Source organism: Strix uralensis, chromosome 3 (assembly GCF_047716275.1).
Source record: "Strix uralensis isolate ZFMK-TIS-50842 chromosome 3, bStrUra1, whole genome shotgun sequence".
In the NCBI taxonomy this organism is placed as follows: Eukaryota; Metazoa; Chordata; class Aves; order Strigiformes; family Strigidae; genus Strix; species Strix uralensis.
This window is the reverse complement of record NC_133974.1, coordinates 99,618,983-99,637,970: the sequence shown is the minus strand read 5'-3', so window position 1 is coordinate 99,637,970 and position 18,988 is coordinate 99,618,983. Positions and strand designations below refer to the sequence as shown.

At 41.6% G+C, this 18,988-nt stretch overlaps 1 protein-coding gene across 1 annotated transcript; it reads left to right on the top strand.

The window, feature by feature from the left end:
* The first annotated feature begins 1,141 nt into the window (after positions 1 to 1,141).
* Positions 1,142 to 18,498, top strand: SLC3A1 (solute carrier family 3 member 1). Its single transcript, XM_074863563.1, has 11 exons — positions 1,142 to 1,204; positions 2,765 to 3,249; positions 4,458 to 4,637; positions 5,671 to 5,825; positions 6,867 to 6,992; positions 10,229 to 10,348; positions 11,346 to 11,470; positions 13,425 to 13,617; positions 14,411 to 14,557; positions 17,019 to 17,135; positions 17,924 to 18,498. Exons 2-11 carry the CDS (start codon positions 2,826 to 2,828, stop codon positions 18,362 to 18,364), a joined length of 2,028 nt encoding a protein of 675 aa, XP_074719664.1. The 5' UTR covers positions 1,142 to 1,204; positions 2,765 to 2,825; the 3' UTR covers positions 18,365 to 18,498.
* Positions 18,499 to 18,988: the final 490 nt, after the last annotated feature.

The window sequence follows — 18,988 nt, the reverse complement described above, 5'->3', positions numbered from 1 at the left end:
AATGCTCTGACACCCACCTTCTCTCATTGTATGCCCATGTTGCAAAATGGTAAACATGAAGATCCTCAGACTTGGGCTGCATTCTTTAAAAGAGATTCTGACTGTGACTTGTGGCAAGTTCTTCATGATGCAGCCATGATGTACCAGGTAAACCAACAGCATGGCTGGCCTTGGTTGTGCAGGCTCACATGTCAGCCATGACCTGACAGAGAGAAACAGAGAAAGGAAAAAGAAGCACTAGAATCTGATTAAGATGTCACTGTTAATGCTTTGCTGTTTTGTCATGCAGTTGTTTTCTAGCATGAATACAGCCTTTGCATTTTCTACAAATGCAGGGAGGTTGTTCCCAGTTCCCGTTAGTCTAGTAGGAAAGACTGGGCATGAGCAGTGTGGTAGCTGGCCCTGTCGGGTGCATTGCTATGGCTGGGAATGCATTTTAAAAATAAAAAGCAAATAAGTGGACGAAATGTGGCTACTTGGATAACTACCGTACAATCTGCTTGTCAGTATTACTCCTAGCTGACTTTTTCCAGTGATGTCCTTCTTCAGCTTTTCTTTTTACATACTACTTACATCTCTCTTTCTAAATATCACAGCAGGAGCAAAGCCTTATCTTATAGCTGTTGGTTTTGCACAGTGTCATGATCTGAGAGACTTGGCTTTGTTCTTGTGGTGAGGTTTTGGAGGGTCAGACTCCTTGCTGGGGTGTGTGTGTGTACATAAATAGAAAAACAGAGGCACAAAGTATATATTTTTATATATAGACAGTTCTGCATTCTCAATTGATTCTGTGTTGTGGCAACCCCACAATTTAGAAGTGTGCTTATGGTCTAGGAAAAAGCAAAACCAAAAACCAAACCCAAAAAACCCAAACCAAACCCACAAACAACCAAAAAACCCCAAACAAACAAAACCGAACAACCCACAAGTGAGGGTGCTGTGTGAGTCTATTCCCAGACTTTCCCAGCCCTGGTGTGAGTCCTCTCTGTGTGCCAACTGTCCTGAGTCCCGCTGGCTCAGCTGACCCACATGTCCGTGGCAGGCAGCTGTGTTTTGGTTGTCCTTTGCTCTTGCCTCTGACCTGCTTTGCTTTCTGCTGTGCTCAGGTGCTTGAAGGAGCTTTTGGGTAGTGCAGGAAGCCATGGGCATGTTAAAACCTCTGAGTTTGGGGAAACAGCAAGGTGCGGAGTACTAAGGTCTCAAGGTATGCATGATGCAATCTAAAACATGTTCTGTATTTACACATTCTTATTTTAATTGGAAATGAAATCATGAGAATGAAATAGGGGGTGGGGGGGAGCAGTTGGCATAGTACCAAATACAAGCTTATGCCCTGAGTGTACTGTGCCTGCCTGGAAATTTTTACAACTTACTGATACAATGATATTAAGACTGTAGAGTCGTTAGATGGGAGACTGTTTCAAATAATTTCCCACTTCTGAATTTCCCAGCAATACTGAATTATAGCCACTGAAACTATTGCCATTATCCCAAATGCTCTGGCAACTACCTGACTGCACAGGCAGAGGTTGCTGCTGGGCACTGCTGTGAGCCATGGAAAGAAAAGGATTAAATCTGTCAGAAAAGACCTCCTCTTAGCTCAGCTGCTGAAGAAATAACACATTTTTGAATCATTTGACAATTGCATGCCAGATTTTTTTCAGTCATTAGTTTATAAACTTCTTTCATGATTTGAGGCAAACATAATAAATACTTTTTTGAGGCCAAAACCAACCTTTTCTTCACTGCAGTTGCCCATGGGAGTTTCCCTGGGACCCTGGTCATGGGCAGGTGTTTGCTTTTCACATGTGATAAGGCAGCTCCTTGGCAAATGTATATTGCTTTGAGTTTCCTTTGGTGTGCCTGGGCAGAGGGCACTGGCTGGAAGGGATGTCTTGGTGGATGCGGGCTTGATGGCTTCAGGGCAGCTGGGGTTTAGGGCACACAGATGTGTAAATCTGTGCACGCTTGTGCAGACTTTGGGCAATGCTTTTTCCTGGCTAGAGTAGTAGAAAGGGGGGAGAGAGGGAGAAGGGAAAGGTCACTTTCCTTTAGACAAATTAAAAATAAAAAATAAGGGGATTTTAATAGTGGGCGGTGGGTTTTTCTCTCTCGAGTCTTGCTTGTGCCAGTGCAGAGCTATCCTGTCCTGACCTGGGGATAGCTCTGAGTGTAGCAACCTGTCACATGCTGTGAATTGCAGGATTGGTATGTGCCTTATCCCTGTTACTGCTGAAGAGTTGTGAGGGGGCTGGGTTGGGTTAGTTTCAGGGGTTTTGTTTTTCTAAACTGTGTGAAATGAAGCTCAACTGGACTTTGTATCTTTTCTTCTTAGTTTGTGGTGTTGATTTTGGGCCAGTTGTCACACCTTGTTCTCTTGCTGTCTATGTTTAAATTACTCATTAATGCTCAGACTGCTTTAGGTAGGGGAGACCATGACCAGTCTGGAAAGCTGCATATTTATTAAATCTTTCAGTGGTAAAAAACCTCCAAATTATTCCCCTGCTGTCAGAAGTGGAAAGTTAAGTGTACTGGAGAGCAACAGTAAACATAACTCTGCTCAGCTGGTACGACCAGTATAGGCTTATCTCCCTGGAAGACTGAGCTTTCTTGTAGCGTTCTGTTATCTTGCTGAAGATGCCTATTATGCAGAAAAGCGGGAGCACTTTGCCCTTTTTGTCTCTTTTTGAACTTTGACCAGCTTGTCAGGATTGATTATAAACTCAGATGCTAATTATGCTGCTTCTCATTTTGCTGAACAAAGGTGTGTTGGCAAAGCTTCCCTGCTGTGGCTGGAATCTCCAGGACAAGACCCATGAAGTAAAATGGTTGAGGAGGTAGCTAAGAGCTTACCTATGGAGCTGAGTGAGAAGGGAGGTGTGGAGAACAATGGATTTGTTCAAAATGAGGCTTTTGATGACAAGGAGACCGATACCAGTAGCCAAGAAGAAATGCCAAAAACATGCATTGTTGTGGACCCAGCAGCTACGGAGGAGCCAGTGTTGAAGCCCTATGCAGGGATGCCAAAGGAAGTCTTGCTGAAGTTCTCCAGCCAAGCCCGATACAGAGTCACCAGGGAGATTCTCTTCTGGCTCATAATTGCTGCTGCCATTGTGCTTGTGTGCGCTACGATTGCGATTATTGCCCTCTCTCCAAAGTGCCTTGACTGGTGGCAGGCTAGTCCTATTTATCAGATTTATCCTCGTTCCTTCAAGGACAGCAACATGGATGGGAATGGGGATCTGAAAGGTGGGTGAATTTCTGTTCTTGGTATGTGCAAAGCTGCGTAGCAGTTGTCTCTGTGTGTGTGTGTGTATATATATATATATATATAAAAAAAAAAAATCACCACACAGTCCAATAGAGAAAGCCACACTAATGGTGAGGGGAAGAAGAGTTGTCTGACTAATCATTAATGGCAACTCATATTCTTGCTTGCTCTAGGAGTTGCTTGCTCAAGTGCTAAGTCTAAACCTGGAGTTAGAACAGATGTTTAGAGGTGGGGCCTAGAGCAAGCAGCAGTACAACTGCCATCAGAGCAAAACATCTCCACAAAACTGAGGTCAATCAGGAGGAGGGGTGGTGCTGAGCACTTTGTCATGTTAAGTTGACTGCCTTTTCATAAGGAAAAGTGAGGAAAAATAAAACTGACAGGAGAGAAAGATGTGTTACTTTTTGCTTTGTTCATGGTCTAGGTGTTTTTGAACTCTTAGGAATGTGTTGAGAAGGGGTATGTGGTACCAAGAGGCAATACCACTTACCAGTAGCTTAGCTGAGGTTACATTTTGAAAAGGGAAGGCTCAATATCATAATGGACAATGAATATCTAAACAAGAAGCACTAGTTATAATATACTCCTACTGACAAGTGAAGAGAAGAAACTTTCTGTAGTTGCATGCCAGTAGTAACATGGCAGGAAGATAGGAAAGATTTGGGTTTAAAAATACTAGGGGAGGCTGGAGTGAGGTGTCCTTACAAAAAACAACAGAAAAACCCCATAAGAGACTTTTCCTAAGGCAGGGAAAACCTGGGATCTTTGCATTAAAATTGTGCTTCCCTTTGGGTGGTCTGAGGATTAATTGATGTCCCTTGAAATGGGAAATTGATGCTGTTGCTGCATTTAAACAAATATAGGAGCTTGTTTTCAGAAGCGAGTATTAAATTTATTAAATGAAATTGTAAATATTTTTTATAATACAGAATAGAAATCTGGTTTGATCTGATTTTTTTAATTCCTGCTTTATCTTCCTTGTAAAACTGGCTTTGAATGGTTTCCATTCTGTGATCTTATGCTATCCTTGAAGAAATGTCAAGATTCACTGAGATCAGTGAAAAACAGTATGGTTATGTATCAAAGGGACCTTTGTACCCTCTTTGACTGAGAGCCCGTGGCAAACTTACTTCAACAAAAACATTTTGTCTTTTCTAAACAGATGATGCCCTTTCCTCTTAAATAGGTATCCAAGAAAAACTGGACCATATTACATATTTGAATATAAAAACCATCTGGATCACCTCTTTCTATAAATCCCCCTTAAAAGGCCTTGGATATGGGGCTGAAGACTTCTATGACATTGATCCCATGTTTGGATCAATGAATGATTTTGAGAATCTGCTTGCAGCCATACATGACAGAGGTAAGATGCAACTCTGAGCGAAATAACTCCATTAGAAAGACGTTCATTCATATTATACAGGTGTACCTTGTAGCCCCAGGTTACGATCTGAGATTTCAATCTGTGCATCTGGCAATTCCCCCACGGTGGTGTTGAGCAGAAGCAGATGGAGGTGCCAGTGAAGGGTATGCATTAGCTCTGCAGCCACGCAAGCTCTGCGATTGCCTTTTGCCGCCCTTGGGCAATGGGGTAGTGCTGGGAGCAGGACCAAAGGCATGTGGAGCTACCAGAGCAGCGTCAGTGCTGTCTGCCCTCTGCAAGGCATGGTCCCCTCCGAGGACATTGGTGGCTGGTGGGCTGATGTGCTGTCCGTGCTTGCTGGTGCATATAGTGTGGGCAGTGATAGTCTGGGGGATCAAGGCTGAGATGCAGATGTTTCTGACTGAATTTTATGACTGATGGGTGCCTTCTGAAGAAACCAAAAAAACAGTTACAGGGTTGGGAGGGAACATGCGCTTCCTTCCTGTGATTGCATCCTTGGCTGGTGTTTTTCTGCCTTAGACCAAGTGTTTGCTCAGGTGTTTCCCCTTACAGCTGTTGGGCTGAATGGAAAATGTTTTACTAGTCCCAGAAACACTTGGGACTTCAAAAAATGTCTAGCCTTTAAGAAGGGTGAGGAAGAGTGTGTGCTCACTGATGCTAAACTGGTGAAGTGCCTTTCCACCTGGGAGGTGGAAGACAGATGTTGAAGCTGGAGTTAGTGGAAGTGTTTCACAACAGCAGAAATCTGTTGTGATTTTTTTTTTCTTCCCCTTTCTTTTCCTCCCCAGCAATAGTCAGGGGGAACAGTACCAGAAAGATGCGTTGCAGCTACTTGCCTACTTCAGTCTGTGTTGGTAGTCTGGGGCTTTTTGTGGGTTTTTTTGCCTCTCTCCTTTGCCAGACTTCTGGGGTGGAAGAAGCCCAAACACTTCTGATACTGCATTAAGAAAAAATGTGAACTTTGTCTTAAAAGGCTAAATTTAATGGGCTTTTTTATGGTTTGATTTTTAAGGGCTAAAGGTGATAATGGATTTAATACCAAACCACACAAGTGACAAACACCGATGGTTTCAGCTGAGTCGCAATCGGACTGGGAAGTACACAGACTACTACGTCTGGCAGGACTGCACGCAGGCTGCTGGTTCGGTCACTCCTCCAAACAACTGGGTAAACACGGGAAGGGACACCTGCAAATCCCAAGTTGGATGCAGGCTGCTGCATAGCAAAAGCAGCTGTAACGCAACTGTCCCAGTGTACACTGGGTTCTAAATGACTCTTGAGAGGTACAAACTGATGTTACTAAATGAGCTAGTGCAGGTTAAGATTTAAACCAGCTCGGGGGCAGGAGGTCGTACTTCAGACAGAACTTAAAAAATTAGTTTTGTTTCTTTACCTCAGTGTTAAATCTTCACTCACTAAACAAACACAAAAAGGGATAGCTGTGCACAAGTTTTTCACAAGTTGTCTCACGTGCCCCCTTCTGGTGGGGGTACTCCACTCTATAAACCATCTCAGCTCCTCTGAAATCATAGTTAGCAGGGAGGGAAATAAAACAGTGTGTTCTTGACTTTTTTTTTCCTTTTTCTGCAAGGTGAGCAGGCCAGAAAGTGTGTTGCCTATTTCAAATATATTTATTTGAAATTTGAGCTGATGACTACATGATTAGGAACTTGTATATTCTAAAAACACACGGTGGAATTAATATTTTGTACCAGCTAATGTAATTTCTTTTTTAACTTAGAGTCTTAAGAGCTATCTTAGCTTTTGGAATATTTTATATATAGCAGAGATGATGATAAAGGTAACATGCTGACTGTCAATGCTTCAAAAGGATAATACCAGATCGCAGAAAGCTCTAAGTTAACTAAAGCTGTTTTTAATAAGTTTTAGGGAAAACAATTCCAAAAGAAATGTTCCCACCAATGTTTTCCCCTGTATTCTGAATAATTACCAGTGAAGGTGTACTTAAGGAAAAAAAAAAAAGAAACAGAACATGAACAAGGAATATATGTGGCGAAGCACAACTAAAGGGAGAGCAACTAGTGGGAGAACAAAATGTGAAACTTAAGTACCAAAATCTACTCAAACACTGATTAGGCATTTTGTGCTTTATTATATGCTTGTAATGCACCACATCTTAAAGTATGCATAGGAGTAAATGTTTATTAAATTAGGAATTCTGATTATCCCCTTCTCTTATGTGAGCAGGTGAGTGTCTTTGGGAATTCCAGCTGGCAGTTTGACGATGTGAGAAAGCAATGTTATTTTCATCAGTTTGGTAAAGAACAGCCAGACTTAAATTTTCATAACCTTGCTGTCCAACAAGAAATCCATGTAAGTATGTATCCTACTGCCGCTGCGTCAACAGCAAAACAACTATTTCTACACTTAATTTCTCTGATTATTTATGATACAAAATTTACAGTCTAGTTGGAAATAATTCAAGGATTGCAGCGTATGTAAAATAATTGAAACAAAAAGGTGTCCAGACAAATATTTAGTTTATAAGCAGAATTCAAGCTATATGCTGTAATGTTTCCAGTATCAAAGCTACTTTGTGACAAGTCTTTTTAATATAAAGCAAACAAGCAACCAAAAAAAAAAAAAATCCAAGTAAGCTTGTTCTTGAGTGGGAAGTACTGGCAGCTGGTGGTGTTGCAGTCCTCTGGATTTTAAGAAGGTGTGACTACTGCTTTTTTTGCTGGCTTAAGTCCTCTGCTCTCACAAGTGCCTGGCAAGATCTTGATGGGTTTTTGGAACAGGCTGTTGCACTTTAAATGGAGCTCCCTTTCCCTTTCTCTTCCCACTAAAGGCTGTCTTAAAATTTCTTTGATGCTTCAGGAGCCCTCAGCCTAACCTTGTTGGCAAACTGTTCGTACTTATCTCTCTGAATCAAACCTGTCCTTCAGCTGAAATAGCTTTTCCCACCCTTGTTTAGGCATATTTGTTTTTCAGCTCTGACAATATCCACCTTCAGCTTTTAATAAAATAGATTAAATGGGGTGGGCTTTTCCAGTCTTTGCTGAAGTGAGAGACTCTCCATCCCTTTGTTTAGCTGCTATTTATTTCTCGCAGCCCTTCCAACCTCAGGTTTTTTCTCAAATGAGGATGTCCAGAATTAAACAAATTGAATAGAAAAGGTGTCTGGGCAGAATCTTGCACAGCGACATACGTACTTCTCCCTCTGTATCCTAAGCTTAAGTTGGTGCTAGTACTCAAATCCAACATGACTGCTGTCTGGAAGCAGGTAACTGCTTTCAGCTCTAGTCTCCATCAAGAGCCAAGGGTGAAGGCACTTAGCGCGTTTGGATGATGCCTCAAGGACAGCAATTAATGGAAGGATTGATGTGGAAGATAAAGTGGCTCTTGCACTGAAGTTTGTGCTGAAACAGAGCTGAATCACTCAAGTGGAAAGAAGTTTTTATCTCTGTTGAGACAAGGAGCTGTTAATTAGCCAGTCAAATGTGGGGATGGCACCTTGTTTTGGCAAAGATGTTTGCATTTTCAGGAAAGGGAGGCAACGCTGATTTGAATTACAAGGAATAGCTGGGCTCAGGGATAAGGGGGAGATAAGTGCGTTTCGATCTGTCTACCTCTCTGATGACTTTACAGGGGAGAGAGACAGACCTATGGACAACTGTCAGAGTGAGAGTGCTTCACTAAGGCAAGGTGGTGGTGCTCTGATGAAACCTCATGCCTGTCTGCATCACGTCTCCCAGCAGATAATGTAGAATTCATTAAAATATGGGGAAGTGGGCGTGAACATGGGGAGTCTGACAATTGCTGCTTTTCCTTCTGTTTATTTTTTTCTTAAAGTTATACCCCATCAGGTAGTACAACTACTTCAAGTGTTTTGATTTAGTTCTTAGGTGTTTGCTGCTTCGTACTGTTGAATTTTGGTCCATTTCTTCGGCGGTGGTCTTCACAGTTGCCCAGTTCTACTGTGATGGTCTCACTGTCTCTGTGGGGCCTCTCCCCTCACCGTGGGTACTGCATGTGCACGAAGAAACAAAACAATTTTGGCCATACTTGTTAACTAAAGCATGAAATGAGACTGCTTTTGAGATTGAGCCTTGAAGTCCGCTAGTAATCTCTCTGTGTCTTGATACTTCCCTTAATGCCACATTTTGCAACTTGCACCTTTTTTCCCAGCATCATGTGTACTTTTCAATGGTCCTGGCCTTTTTTTTTTTTTTGATACATTACTGAAGCTGCAGTAGCAAATAGATGCTGCATTTTCTATGCGGAGAAATGAAGTGAAAACCAGTAGGCTTGGCCTGATAACACCAACATTTGGGAAATGCTTATGAACATAATGAATTGTTCCAGCATGTTAAAGAATAATCTTTGTCTAATATATTAATTCAAAAACTTGTTTCAGAAGGTTAGGAGGACTGAGCAGGAAGCAAATGGACTCTTCCAGAGAAGCTCAAGTCTTTGATTTTAGCCACAGGACATGCAAGAGCAATGAAACTTAGCAGCCAGCACATTGTAGCTTTTTTGCATAAATAGATCAGTCTCAGTGAGTACCGTGTCAGTGCTTGATATTTGCACTGTTGATACCCGGTGTTGCTTTTGTGATGAGTGCATGCATAAGCATGAATTAAGTTTTGGTGGATTTATTATTGGACAGACACCATATGGAGAGCTGCTGCTTTCAGAATGTCTCTGTGAGAAAGTACAGCTCAGTAAGTCAGAGTCTTTAAAGCTCGAGTGTGATCTGTAAGGCTTCAGTGTGGACTAGTTCTACCCCAGCCTATTCAGGCAAGTGTACTTTATACATTAAAAAAAAGGCAATTCAATATCTGTGTTTTAAAAAAAAAAAAGTTTTTCTCCTCAGATGAAGAAAAGGATCTGGTCTAATAGGACATTTGCAGAAACCATCAAGAGGGACTGAACTTTAGAGCTGTGTGTTAAAACTAGAGCAATTAAAACTGTAGTAATATAATAGCTACTGCAGTAAGATATAATTTAGCTAGTAGTGACTAACCTCTGAATTTGATAGTGAAATTACAAATTGATAGCAGTTAACTTGGATAATAGTTTTTCATGTTCCTGCAAATCAACAAATAAGCCTGAAAATAAAATTAAAAATTTCACATTAGTCAAATAAGAGAGAACAAATGTTTTAAGAGCTCTGTTGTATAAAAAAGAAAATTGGTGGCACAAGGTCTGTGCAGAACAACATATTCTTGCATATTTGAATCAACATGTTCTAATTGTGTGCAGCCATGATGGGTGTTCATCAGCATTTAGCATGAGTCCAATTGTCTGGATGAGATGAGAAACAGCTTTTAGCAAGAGATGCTCTGGCTTTAGTTTCATGAATTACGGGAGGAATTACAGATCAGTATTTTTCTTTTTTATACTGGATGAAAGAAGACATGCTTTATTTTGATCTTACTTTTGACCTTAGATCAATATGATTAACTTTTAGTAAAATTTGAAGTACAAATTAAAAAATAGTTATGTATTAATATCTCCTAACAGGTTTGGTTTTTCCTTTTAAGTATATACTATTTCAAATGGCGTGGGCTCTCTTTGAATTCTCAATTTTTATCTTTGTCTAGGATATCATCAAATTTTGGCTTGGCAAAGGAATTGATGGATTTAGTTTCAGTGCTGTTAAATTTCTTTTAGAAGCAACACATCTCCGAGATGAGCCTCAAGTGGACAAGTCCCAGAATCCAGTAATGTATATGTTCTGTCTTTGCTTTTTTCCTGTATTTCCTACTGGGGCAAGAGAGTGTATGTTTTACTCTTTTGGGTCCTAATTGTGGCTTTAGGAAGACTGGATCAGCCATGTCCCTTGGAAGGCAGGTGGGTGCTCTGCAGAAGGAGCCACATAAAAGAAAGAAGCCTCCGGGCTGAGGGTGAGATACCTGCACACAGGAGTGCTGTGGGTGGGAGGAGAATTGTCCATATATACTTTGTATTTCTGTTCTGACACTGTTGCTTTGGATTTTCTGTATCAATAATTTGCTTTTAAATTTATATTCTAAAAAAGACCAGTCTTGTGATTTCAGTAGTTGATTGATTGTCCCACTACAGGAGGTAAGCTCAGAGTTCTTGCCTGCTTGGGGTTCTGTAGCAGTCACTAGCACATACTTCTTCTACACTGGTAGTAGGAATCAGAGTAAAACAAAAAAACCCTCGTATTGGCTGTATGTCACAGTGAGAGGTGGCCAGACACATTCAGAGGCACGCACCCTGTTATTTATGCTATTTGCTTTTGCTGAGGTAGAGAACTTGGTGATGCTCCCAGATAGCGCCAGCCCTAAGACACGGTTCCCCTGCGGAGTTGGGGATTGCATAAAAGTGGTCAGCTCCACAGTTATTGTTGTCTTTACACATGACCTCAACAACATTGTCCATCTTTCCAGCCTGGTGTGTGGCCACAGCACCTGCTGTGCTCGCTGCTGCACAAGGGCTTGGTGGGTTAGTGCTGCGGGTGGACTCTCCCTCTTGAAGGACAGGATCCAAAATAATCAGCCCTCTGCCATCCTATCTTTAGAGTTCCCCAAGTGCAGTTCAGCTCTGTGCTGTTAGTGTTGGTATGCTAAACTCATTTCAATTAAAATTTATCTGGACTGGTGCATTGTCTCAGGAAAGGATGGGATGAATTTGGAGAGTTCTGAAATCTAAAATGTTGGTGAACTAATGGAAAATATTGTATCCTTCTTTAAGGAGAGTATCACAGCCTATTCCCAGCTCTACCATGACTACACGACCACGCAAGTTGGTATGCATGATATCATCCGTAGTTTCCGTCAAACCATGAATCAGTTCAGCAGCGAACCTGGCCGATACAGGTAATCATTACTACAGCTTGTTAATTTTTCTCTAATATTTGTCACCCGCTTGCTAGCAATAAAATACTTTTTTAATAACATAATATGCTGACTTGTGGAAAACAGACTCTACAACTCAGTTATAAAGTAGGTATGTTTACTCCGGCGCTGGGGTGCAAGGGGATTTCTCCACACAGCTTGCACACTCACAGCACATTTTACAAAAAATGTATAGAGTGTGGATATACATATTAATTGGATTACATACTACAAATATAGGCCAGTGTCAGCAGTTTGTTCTCTTTACGCCTGCACATTGCCTCCTGGTGGTCGTCTTCAGGGGTCTTTTGGAGGAAGGCTCACAGTCTTTGTCACCTTGTACTTTTCCTCGGAGCATACGCAGATTCTCTTAGCCAATTTCTTGAATAACAAGAGTGGTTCCCACTGGTTTACCACCTCTATCTTATCTAAAAGCACCAGTCTATTAATTTCTCACGCCCGTATATGGCTATCTATCCATAAACTTGCTAGAACACATCTGCTTTCCAAGGACAAGAAACATTTGTGCCGAACAGAGTAATTCTTGGTAAGTTTCCACAGAAAACTGCTTTGTTTTGATGAACACAGTAGCAGTAGCCTTTGGTAAGCTTCCACAGAACAGTCAGGACAAGCAGGATTATTAAGCAATATTCAGAAATCATTATAAATTGCTATAAGTAAATAAGTTGCAAAGCAGGTGATCATTTCCTTGTATCAATGCCATAAAAAGTTTTATTCCTCAAATGCAAATAGCAGTCCATAGGCTATACTATCTCTTCCCCAGTGTGTGAGGGAAAGGAAACGAATTGGCCCCGGTAGCTTTGCTCTACAGACTGTACAAAAGCAGAATGGGCAACCATTCAGATCACCAAGACACTAATTAATTAGCCCTGTGGTTGATGTATTGTATAGTGTTGTTAATACAGTTCATGTCAGACACATAGTGATGAGATTCCTAAAATCACAGAATGGCTGAGCTGGAAGGGACGTCTGGAGGCTATCTGGTCCAACCCCCCTGCTCATCAGGGCCACCTAGAGCCAGTTGCCCAGGAATTTGTCCAGATGGCTTTTGAACATCTCCAGGAATGGAGACACCACAACCTCCCTGGGAAACATGTGCCAGGGCTCAGTCACCCTCACAGCAAAAAAGAGTTTCCTGATGTTCAGAGGGACCCTCCTGTGTTTCAGTTTGTCCCCACTGTCCCAGGTCCTGGCACTGGCCATCACTGGGAACAGAACCCGGCTCTGTTGTCTTTGCACCCTCCCTTCAGGTATTTACATCATGATGAGACCTCTCTGAGACTTATTCTCCAGGATGAACAGTCCCAGGTCTCTCAGCCTCTTCTCATAGGTGAGGTGCCCCAGTCTCTTAATGGTCTTAGTGGCTCTTTGCTGGAGTCTCTCCAGTATGTCCTTGTCTCTCTTGTACTGAGGAGACCAGAACTGGATACCACACTCCAGGTGTGGCCTCACTAGTGCTGAGTAGAGGAGAAGGATCTTGACCTGCTGACAACACTCGTCCTAATGCAGCCCAGGATACCATTAGCCACCTTTGCTGCAAGGGCACATCGCTGGTGATTCTTCAACTTGGGGGACCCCCGTATCCTTTTCTGTAAAGAAAGCATGGAAACTGCTGGAATGGAGTGTGCGGATGTGGATTCAGAAAGATAAGACTTCAGTCACATACTTAGAGCTTTGTGTTGACTCTAGGAGATTTTTCTCCAGTAATTTCCAAGAAATAGTTCTCCTTGTCTTTTTGTCTACTTTACAGAATATTGTTTCTCAGTATTAATCTTTTTTGATGGGGAGGAGAGAAGCAAATGTATTTCTTAATGCTGTGTTATTTTATATGTATGTCCAACACCATTCCTAGCTTCCTTCTGCTCTGTGCAAACCAAGAATGAGCCAAAAAAGGCATTTGTGTACTTCTTTGTAGATTTATGGGTTCTGATGGTGATGAAAACATTGAAGCAACAATGATGTATTATGGAACAACTTTTATCCAAGAAGCAGATTTTCCCTTCAATTTCAACCTAATTAACATGAAAAATCTATCAGGCAACAGTATTTTTGAAGCTGTCAACTTGTGGATGAAAAACATGCCTGCAGAAAAGTGGCCAAACTGGGCGGTAAGAGTTGTAGAGCAGCTTTTATAGGAAGGGCTTGTTCCTATAGGTGGTAGAAACCTATAGGTGATAGTTCCTCTTATGGTGATAGAAACCTCTCCCCTCCCACGCACAGACATTGCTTCCAGCGGGAGCAGCAGCAGCCTGAGCCCGTGGCTGAGCTGTAGTAGATGCCCATGTGAAACTCTGAGCTGCTGTGGTCGCAGCCGTTGGCACTGCCCAGCCGGCTGGCTGTCCTGCCCTTCGGTGACAGTTACACTCCCCATGCAAGGGTGGTGGAAGGGCATTTATGAGCATGCCTCTCCCTTGGTGTCTCCAGTGTAGTATGGGCATTGGCTTAAACCACCAGTGAGGATGGAATCGGTACAATTACCTTTGGCAGTAAACTGACTCAGTGCAATGGATTCTCAAAACCTCCTGGGGCCAGGGCAAGCAGCTGAGGGCAGTTAACTTAAATCCTTGCTGCTCTCTGCTAGGAAACATATTTGGGATGTGCAAGAGATCTTTTCAAAACAAGCACCACCTTCACACAGCAGGGAAAATGGCAGAAATCTGAGGGAACTGTAATTGTGGAGAGTTGTTATTTGTCATCACTCCTCACTTCTGCCTTGTGTGCTGCTGGCAGGCTTCTGTGTGCCAAATTATTTGGGGCAGAAGTGTACTGGCACCAAGATAATTGCCCTCACAGGCCTGGAGGGGAAAGAAAAAAACCAACTACCTTGTTAAATTAGTTAACCAATTTCATGTATGCATGGAATTTTATAATGTGTGTTTAACAGAATGATGTTTTCTTGAGGTTGGAAGCCCTAACACTGCTCGGATTTCATCTCGGATTGGGAAGGAGTATGTCAATGTGATGAACATGCTGCTTTTAACCCTCCCTGGTACTCCTGTAACTTATTATGGTGAAGAAATAGGCATGGAGAACATTGCATCAGAAAATGTAAGTGAAGAGCGTGTAAGTTCTGATCCTGTTGTTTAGTTCTGAGTAACAGAGCTTTCAAAAATACAAGAACTTTTGTTTTGTTACCCAAACCCAGTCTTTCTTGCTGTTTAGATGGTTTTCCATGTTCCCCATGGCAAAACCACTGGAGAGTACATGGAAATGGCCAGACCAGAGACCAGAACCAAGGCTCTGATGTGTGTCTGAACTGCTAGACTGCAGTCACGGTCCCTGATTTCTGTCCTCTGCCAGATTGGTCTTGCATGGTTTGCAGCTGTGTTGCTTTGCTTCCCTTTGGCAGAAGGGGCAGCAAGTGCCAACACTGGGCCTGGACTAGTGGTTAGGAGAGGTGTGTTGCAGTCATCTGAGGCAAGAGGAACCTAGTCGCTATCTCCTTCCTCCCACAGAAGTACCCTAATTGCTATGTCAAAGTCCATTATTTCCTGGCTGTATTTAAAGGAAATTAGAGTTCATGAGAGACCATAGCTACAGTCACTATCTCCATGAGACTGCTTTGCTCTGGCTAGGCAAAGGCACCCGGCTAAGCCACAGCTCTCTACAATGTGCCCAAGCTCTGAAAAAAGGATCTCCAGGAAGGAGTGGGTGTACAGACCAGCCCCTGCTTAGCATTGCCTGGTGGCAAGCACAGGTGGCTTTTGCTTGCCATACAGGGTTTTTTGATTTGTCTTTTAGATCCCTTTCTGTAAAGGATTTAGGTACTTGAGCCTGGGAACCAGGTGCGTAGCTCACTTGATCATAGGTACAAGTAACATGTGACAGGTGTTTGTTAGATTACAGAAATTTTCAGAAGTAAGTTTATTCAAGGTCAAGGGATTAAAACAAAGTGTGCCTCTTGCACTGTGCTGACCTGTGTAACATAAAAGCTTTCACATTCAGCCCCTACAGTTTCTTGTCTCTTCTTTGATCATACCTGACTTCTGTTGTGTCTCATTGTCCAAGATGTATGGGCATGACTGGAAAAGGTCATGCCCAAAAGGGAACAGCTCAGCTCTGCCTCTCATTACCGTAGTTGAGCACCATGAGAACATGGTCCTACAGCAGGTGCTGGTTTCACCATGGAAAGCCTCTGTTCAGGTATGAGATGGCCTCTGATGATGTTACCAACAGTGTTGGCTAGCTTTGTATCAAAGGGAAAGAGGTACTTGAAGAAGCACAGGATCATTGCAGGTTTTCTGATTCGAATGTGAGGAAATTATTCTCTGATTTAAAAGGAAATCTCATTTCCTCTGAGAAACACCTAGGTCAAAGTATCTCCTGCATTTTCTTACTGCTGCTGATTACTGCTGACAGAATGATAGTCTTCAGAAAAGTGGCTTGTCCTTGGCTCCTCGGGGTTTACTCTTAGTGGCTACCCTGTGGCTCACGGCTTTGTAACTATGCAAAACCACTTTTCACTCAATCTGGAGAGGAAGATTCCCTGATTCATGGGTGTCTTAGAAAGATAGAGAGTATTTGCTCAGGGTATAGATTTTAGCCCCAGCATTTGAAACACTTCAGGAGAAGCTAAAAGAAGAGGTAAAGATGAAAGGGAATGTTACCAGTGTTGAAAACTTAAGGGTTTTTTTCCCTGCTTTTCAGAACATGCTAAAAGGAGAAACCCCTTATTTATAATGTCACAAAGCAAAGTGACAATCTCTTTTGTTGAGCTGCTGTTCTGACAGATTGTATTGAAAAGTGCCCTTTATATGAAAAACATTTTTTGTGGAAAACAAACACTCAAAGTATGTGCAAAATATTTTATGCCCTCTTATATCATTAAATTTAAGTGTCAGATCTTTTGGCAGCTCTTCAATAACAATGAGGAAGCTTTTTCAGAATTCTTCTGAATTCTTCAAAATGAGAACTTCAGAGTTTTTACACTGACACTTTTTAATTGGCAAAAAGCTGGTTTTCAGTAAAGTTTTTGCACTTGGAAATAATTTCATCTTTCTAACACAAACAATCCTGTCCGAATTGTACCCCTTGCAAATGTAAACTTGAACAGTTCTAAGGTGAAAAGTGTGATGGCTACAAAAGAACAGACACTGAATAGCATTTACTAGTTGCTCACTGGTATTTTAACAGCATTTCTTCTTAGGGCTCATTACTTCATATATTCACTAACCGCATGTCTAGATATTTATCAGAATATTCTAGCTGTCAGACAATTGTTATCCAACCGTCTGCTGCAAGGGGAGACAACTCTAGTAGAGTCATTTGGGAATTCCACATTTTACCCAGCAATGCCATATCCATGAGACCATCTGTTCTCCTCCACTTCAGGAACTGTCCTGATTCTTATTTTCTCTTTAGATTTGGAGCAGAATCACATCCTCCTCTTGCTACGTTTTATCTAAGACCAAAGAAAGCAATACAGAAATGGTGATCATTTGGAAGATGTGAGAACATGCTGTTCAAGGGATAACTCTTTTAATATACTAATCACCACTTCATTTTCTAGGTGAGCTTTCCAGAGAAATCCCCCATGCAGTGGGATGGCAAAGTTAATGCTGGTTTTACCGAAGGCAACAGTACCTGGTTACCTGTTAACTCTGACTACCAAAGTGTAAATGTTGAAGTAGGTATCTGTATGTGTGACAAACTAATGGTATAAAATATTTTAATGTATCTATTTTACACTGACTTCTTTCACTTAGTAGGGACTGGCAGTAAGAACAAACTCAAGGGAAGAAAAAGCACTGAATCCTCACAAATTTTATTAGAAAAGGAAACCCTTGCACCAGCAAGAAGCCTACTTCATCTATGTTCATTTAAGCAGAGCAACTGCAATTATGATGTAGATGTGGCAATTTGGCTTTTAAACATCCTTTTAACCATTTTGATATTAAACTGAAATCAGGTTTTTCTATGGAAAGCTCTGGCCTTGTAACAGGAACTTAACATGGACCATCTCCAACATAAGTAGAGCAGTAAATCAGACTTTGCTGATTTACAGTGCTAACCAGAATTGAAGACAGAAAAAAATAAATGTAAGACAAGAAAAATCTAAAACACAAAACAAACCCTGTGACTTCAGTAGATGAGACTCAATGAAAAAAGTTCAGTATCAAGCTTTGAATGGCTGTGGCTTTCTCCTGAATAAACAGTGTACTGTAAGAGCACTGTGGGAGGAAGAAATAATGTTAGCGCTGGGGAAATTGTCATGCCTGATAACCTCTGTCTCTGCCACTCCACAAATGCCAAGGCAGTGCATGAGAAAAAGCAGTTTTTCAGTGGAATTTGCAGAGATAATTGTCAAAACAGAATTCTAATAGGTGTGTTCTCAGCAGATGGTGTGAGAGGTAGGTAGTGTTGTTTCCTAGGTTCAGTGTAAAGAAATGACTTTGTTAATGTTGACTGTTGCAGAGCCAGATGACCTGGTCCAACTCAACCCTGAATTTGTACAGAGAGCTGACTTTACTTCGCAACAATGAGCTCCCCATGCATCGGGGGTGGATGTGCTTCATCTGGAATGACAGTGATGTTTTTGTGTATGTGAGGGAACTGGATGGGTTAGACAGAGTCTTTATGATGGTTCTCAATTTTGGGCAGGAATCAACAATAGACCTGAAAGCTATAGTTCCTAACCTTCCATCTGAAGCTATTATAAGACTAAGTACTAATTTTAGCAATGCTGGTAAAGCTGTCAATACCAAACTGGTTAAAACTGAGATGGGAGAAGGTCTGGTCCTTGAATATAAAACAGCAAAGCCTGTTCATACTACGGAAGCTTTCCAAGGAAATTGTTTTGTGGCAGAAAAAGCTTGTTATTCCAGTGCCTTCAATTTACTCTATGTGAACTGTTAAGTACAGGAGTAGAATAACCAAGCTTTCATGTTAATTTAGAAAACATTGGTTTCAGGGAAATGCTAAAACATTTAATTTTTCTTTGGCTTTTAAAACTTTGTATACAAAATAAACATACTGAAAAATAAAACAGACACCTGATTGTCTTGCATCTGTACTGGGGATGAAAAGGAGAAACTATGGTATAAACTCCCCCTTAGGGTCTGTGAAGAAAAAAAAGTAAACCTGTCCTAAAAACTGTCCAGTTTAAGTGTGTATATTTTTGTGAGGAAAGAGAACAGTTCCTTTCTGGGTGCTGCCCCTTATGGTTGCTGGTCATTCAGAGTTCCTGTGGAAGACAGAGCCTGTGGCTGTTCATAGTAACTTTTTAGAAGTCTGTAGGTTTGTAAAACTTACTCTAAAGGGTGGCCCTGTATTTCTTAAAATAGATAAAAGCAAGCAAGACTAGTATATGAAGTTGTGATGGCTTACCTCTTCTAACAGCTGTGATTATCCTCAAAGTTAGTAAGAACAACAACAAAATAGAGTTAATATGTCTAATTCTACACCCAGGATTGTAGTTCCAATTGATTCTCCCCCCCTGCTGAGAGAATACATTTGCATTCTTTTCTTTTTCTACCCTAA

Excerpts from the sequence above, each read along its gene's own strand:
- SLC3A1 (XM_074863563.1), top strand. The coding sequence starts at position 2,826 with ATGGTTGAGGAGGTAGCTAAGAGCTTACCTATGGAGCTGAGTGAGAAG. Across the intron at positions 6,993-10,228 it reads CTGTCCAACAAGAAATCCAT|GATATCATCAAATTTTGGCT; the intron begins GTAAGTATGTAT and ends ATCTTTGTCTAG. Across the intron at positions 13,618-14,410 it reads AAAAGTGGCCAAACTGGGCG|GTTGGAAGCCCTAACACTGC; the intron begins GTAAGAGTTGTA and ends TGTTTTCTTGAG.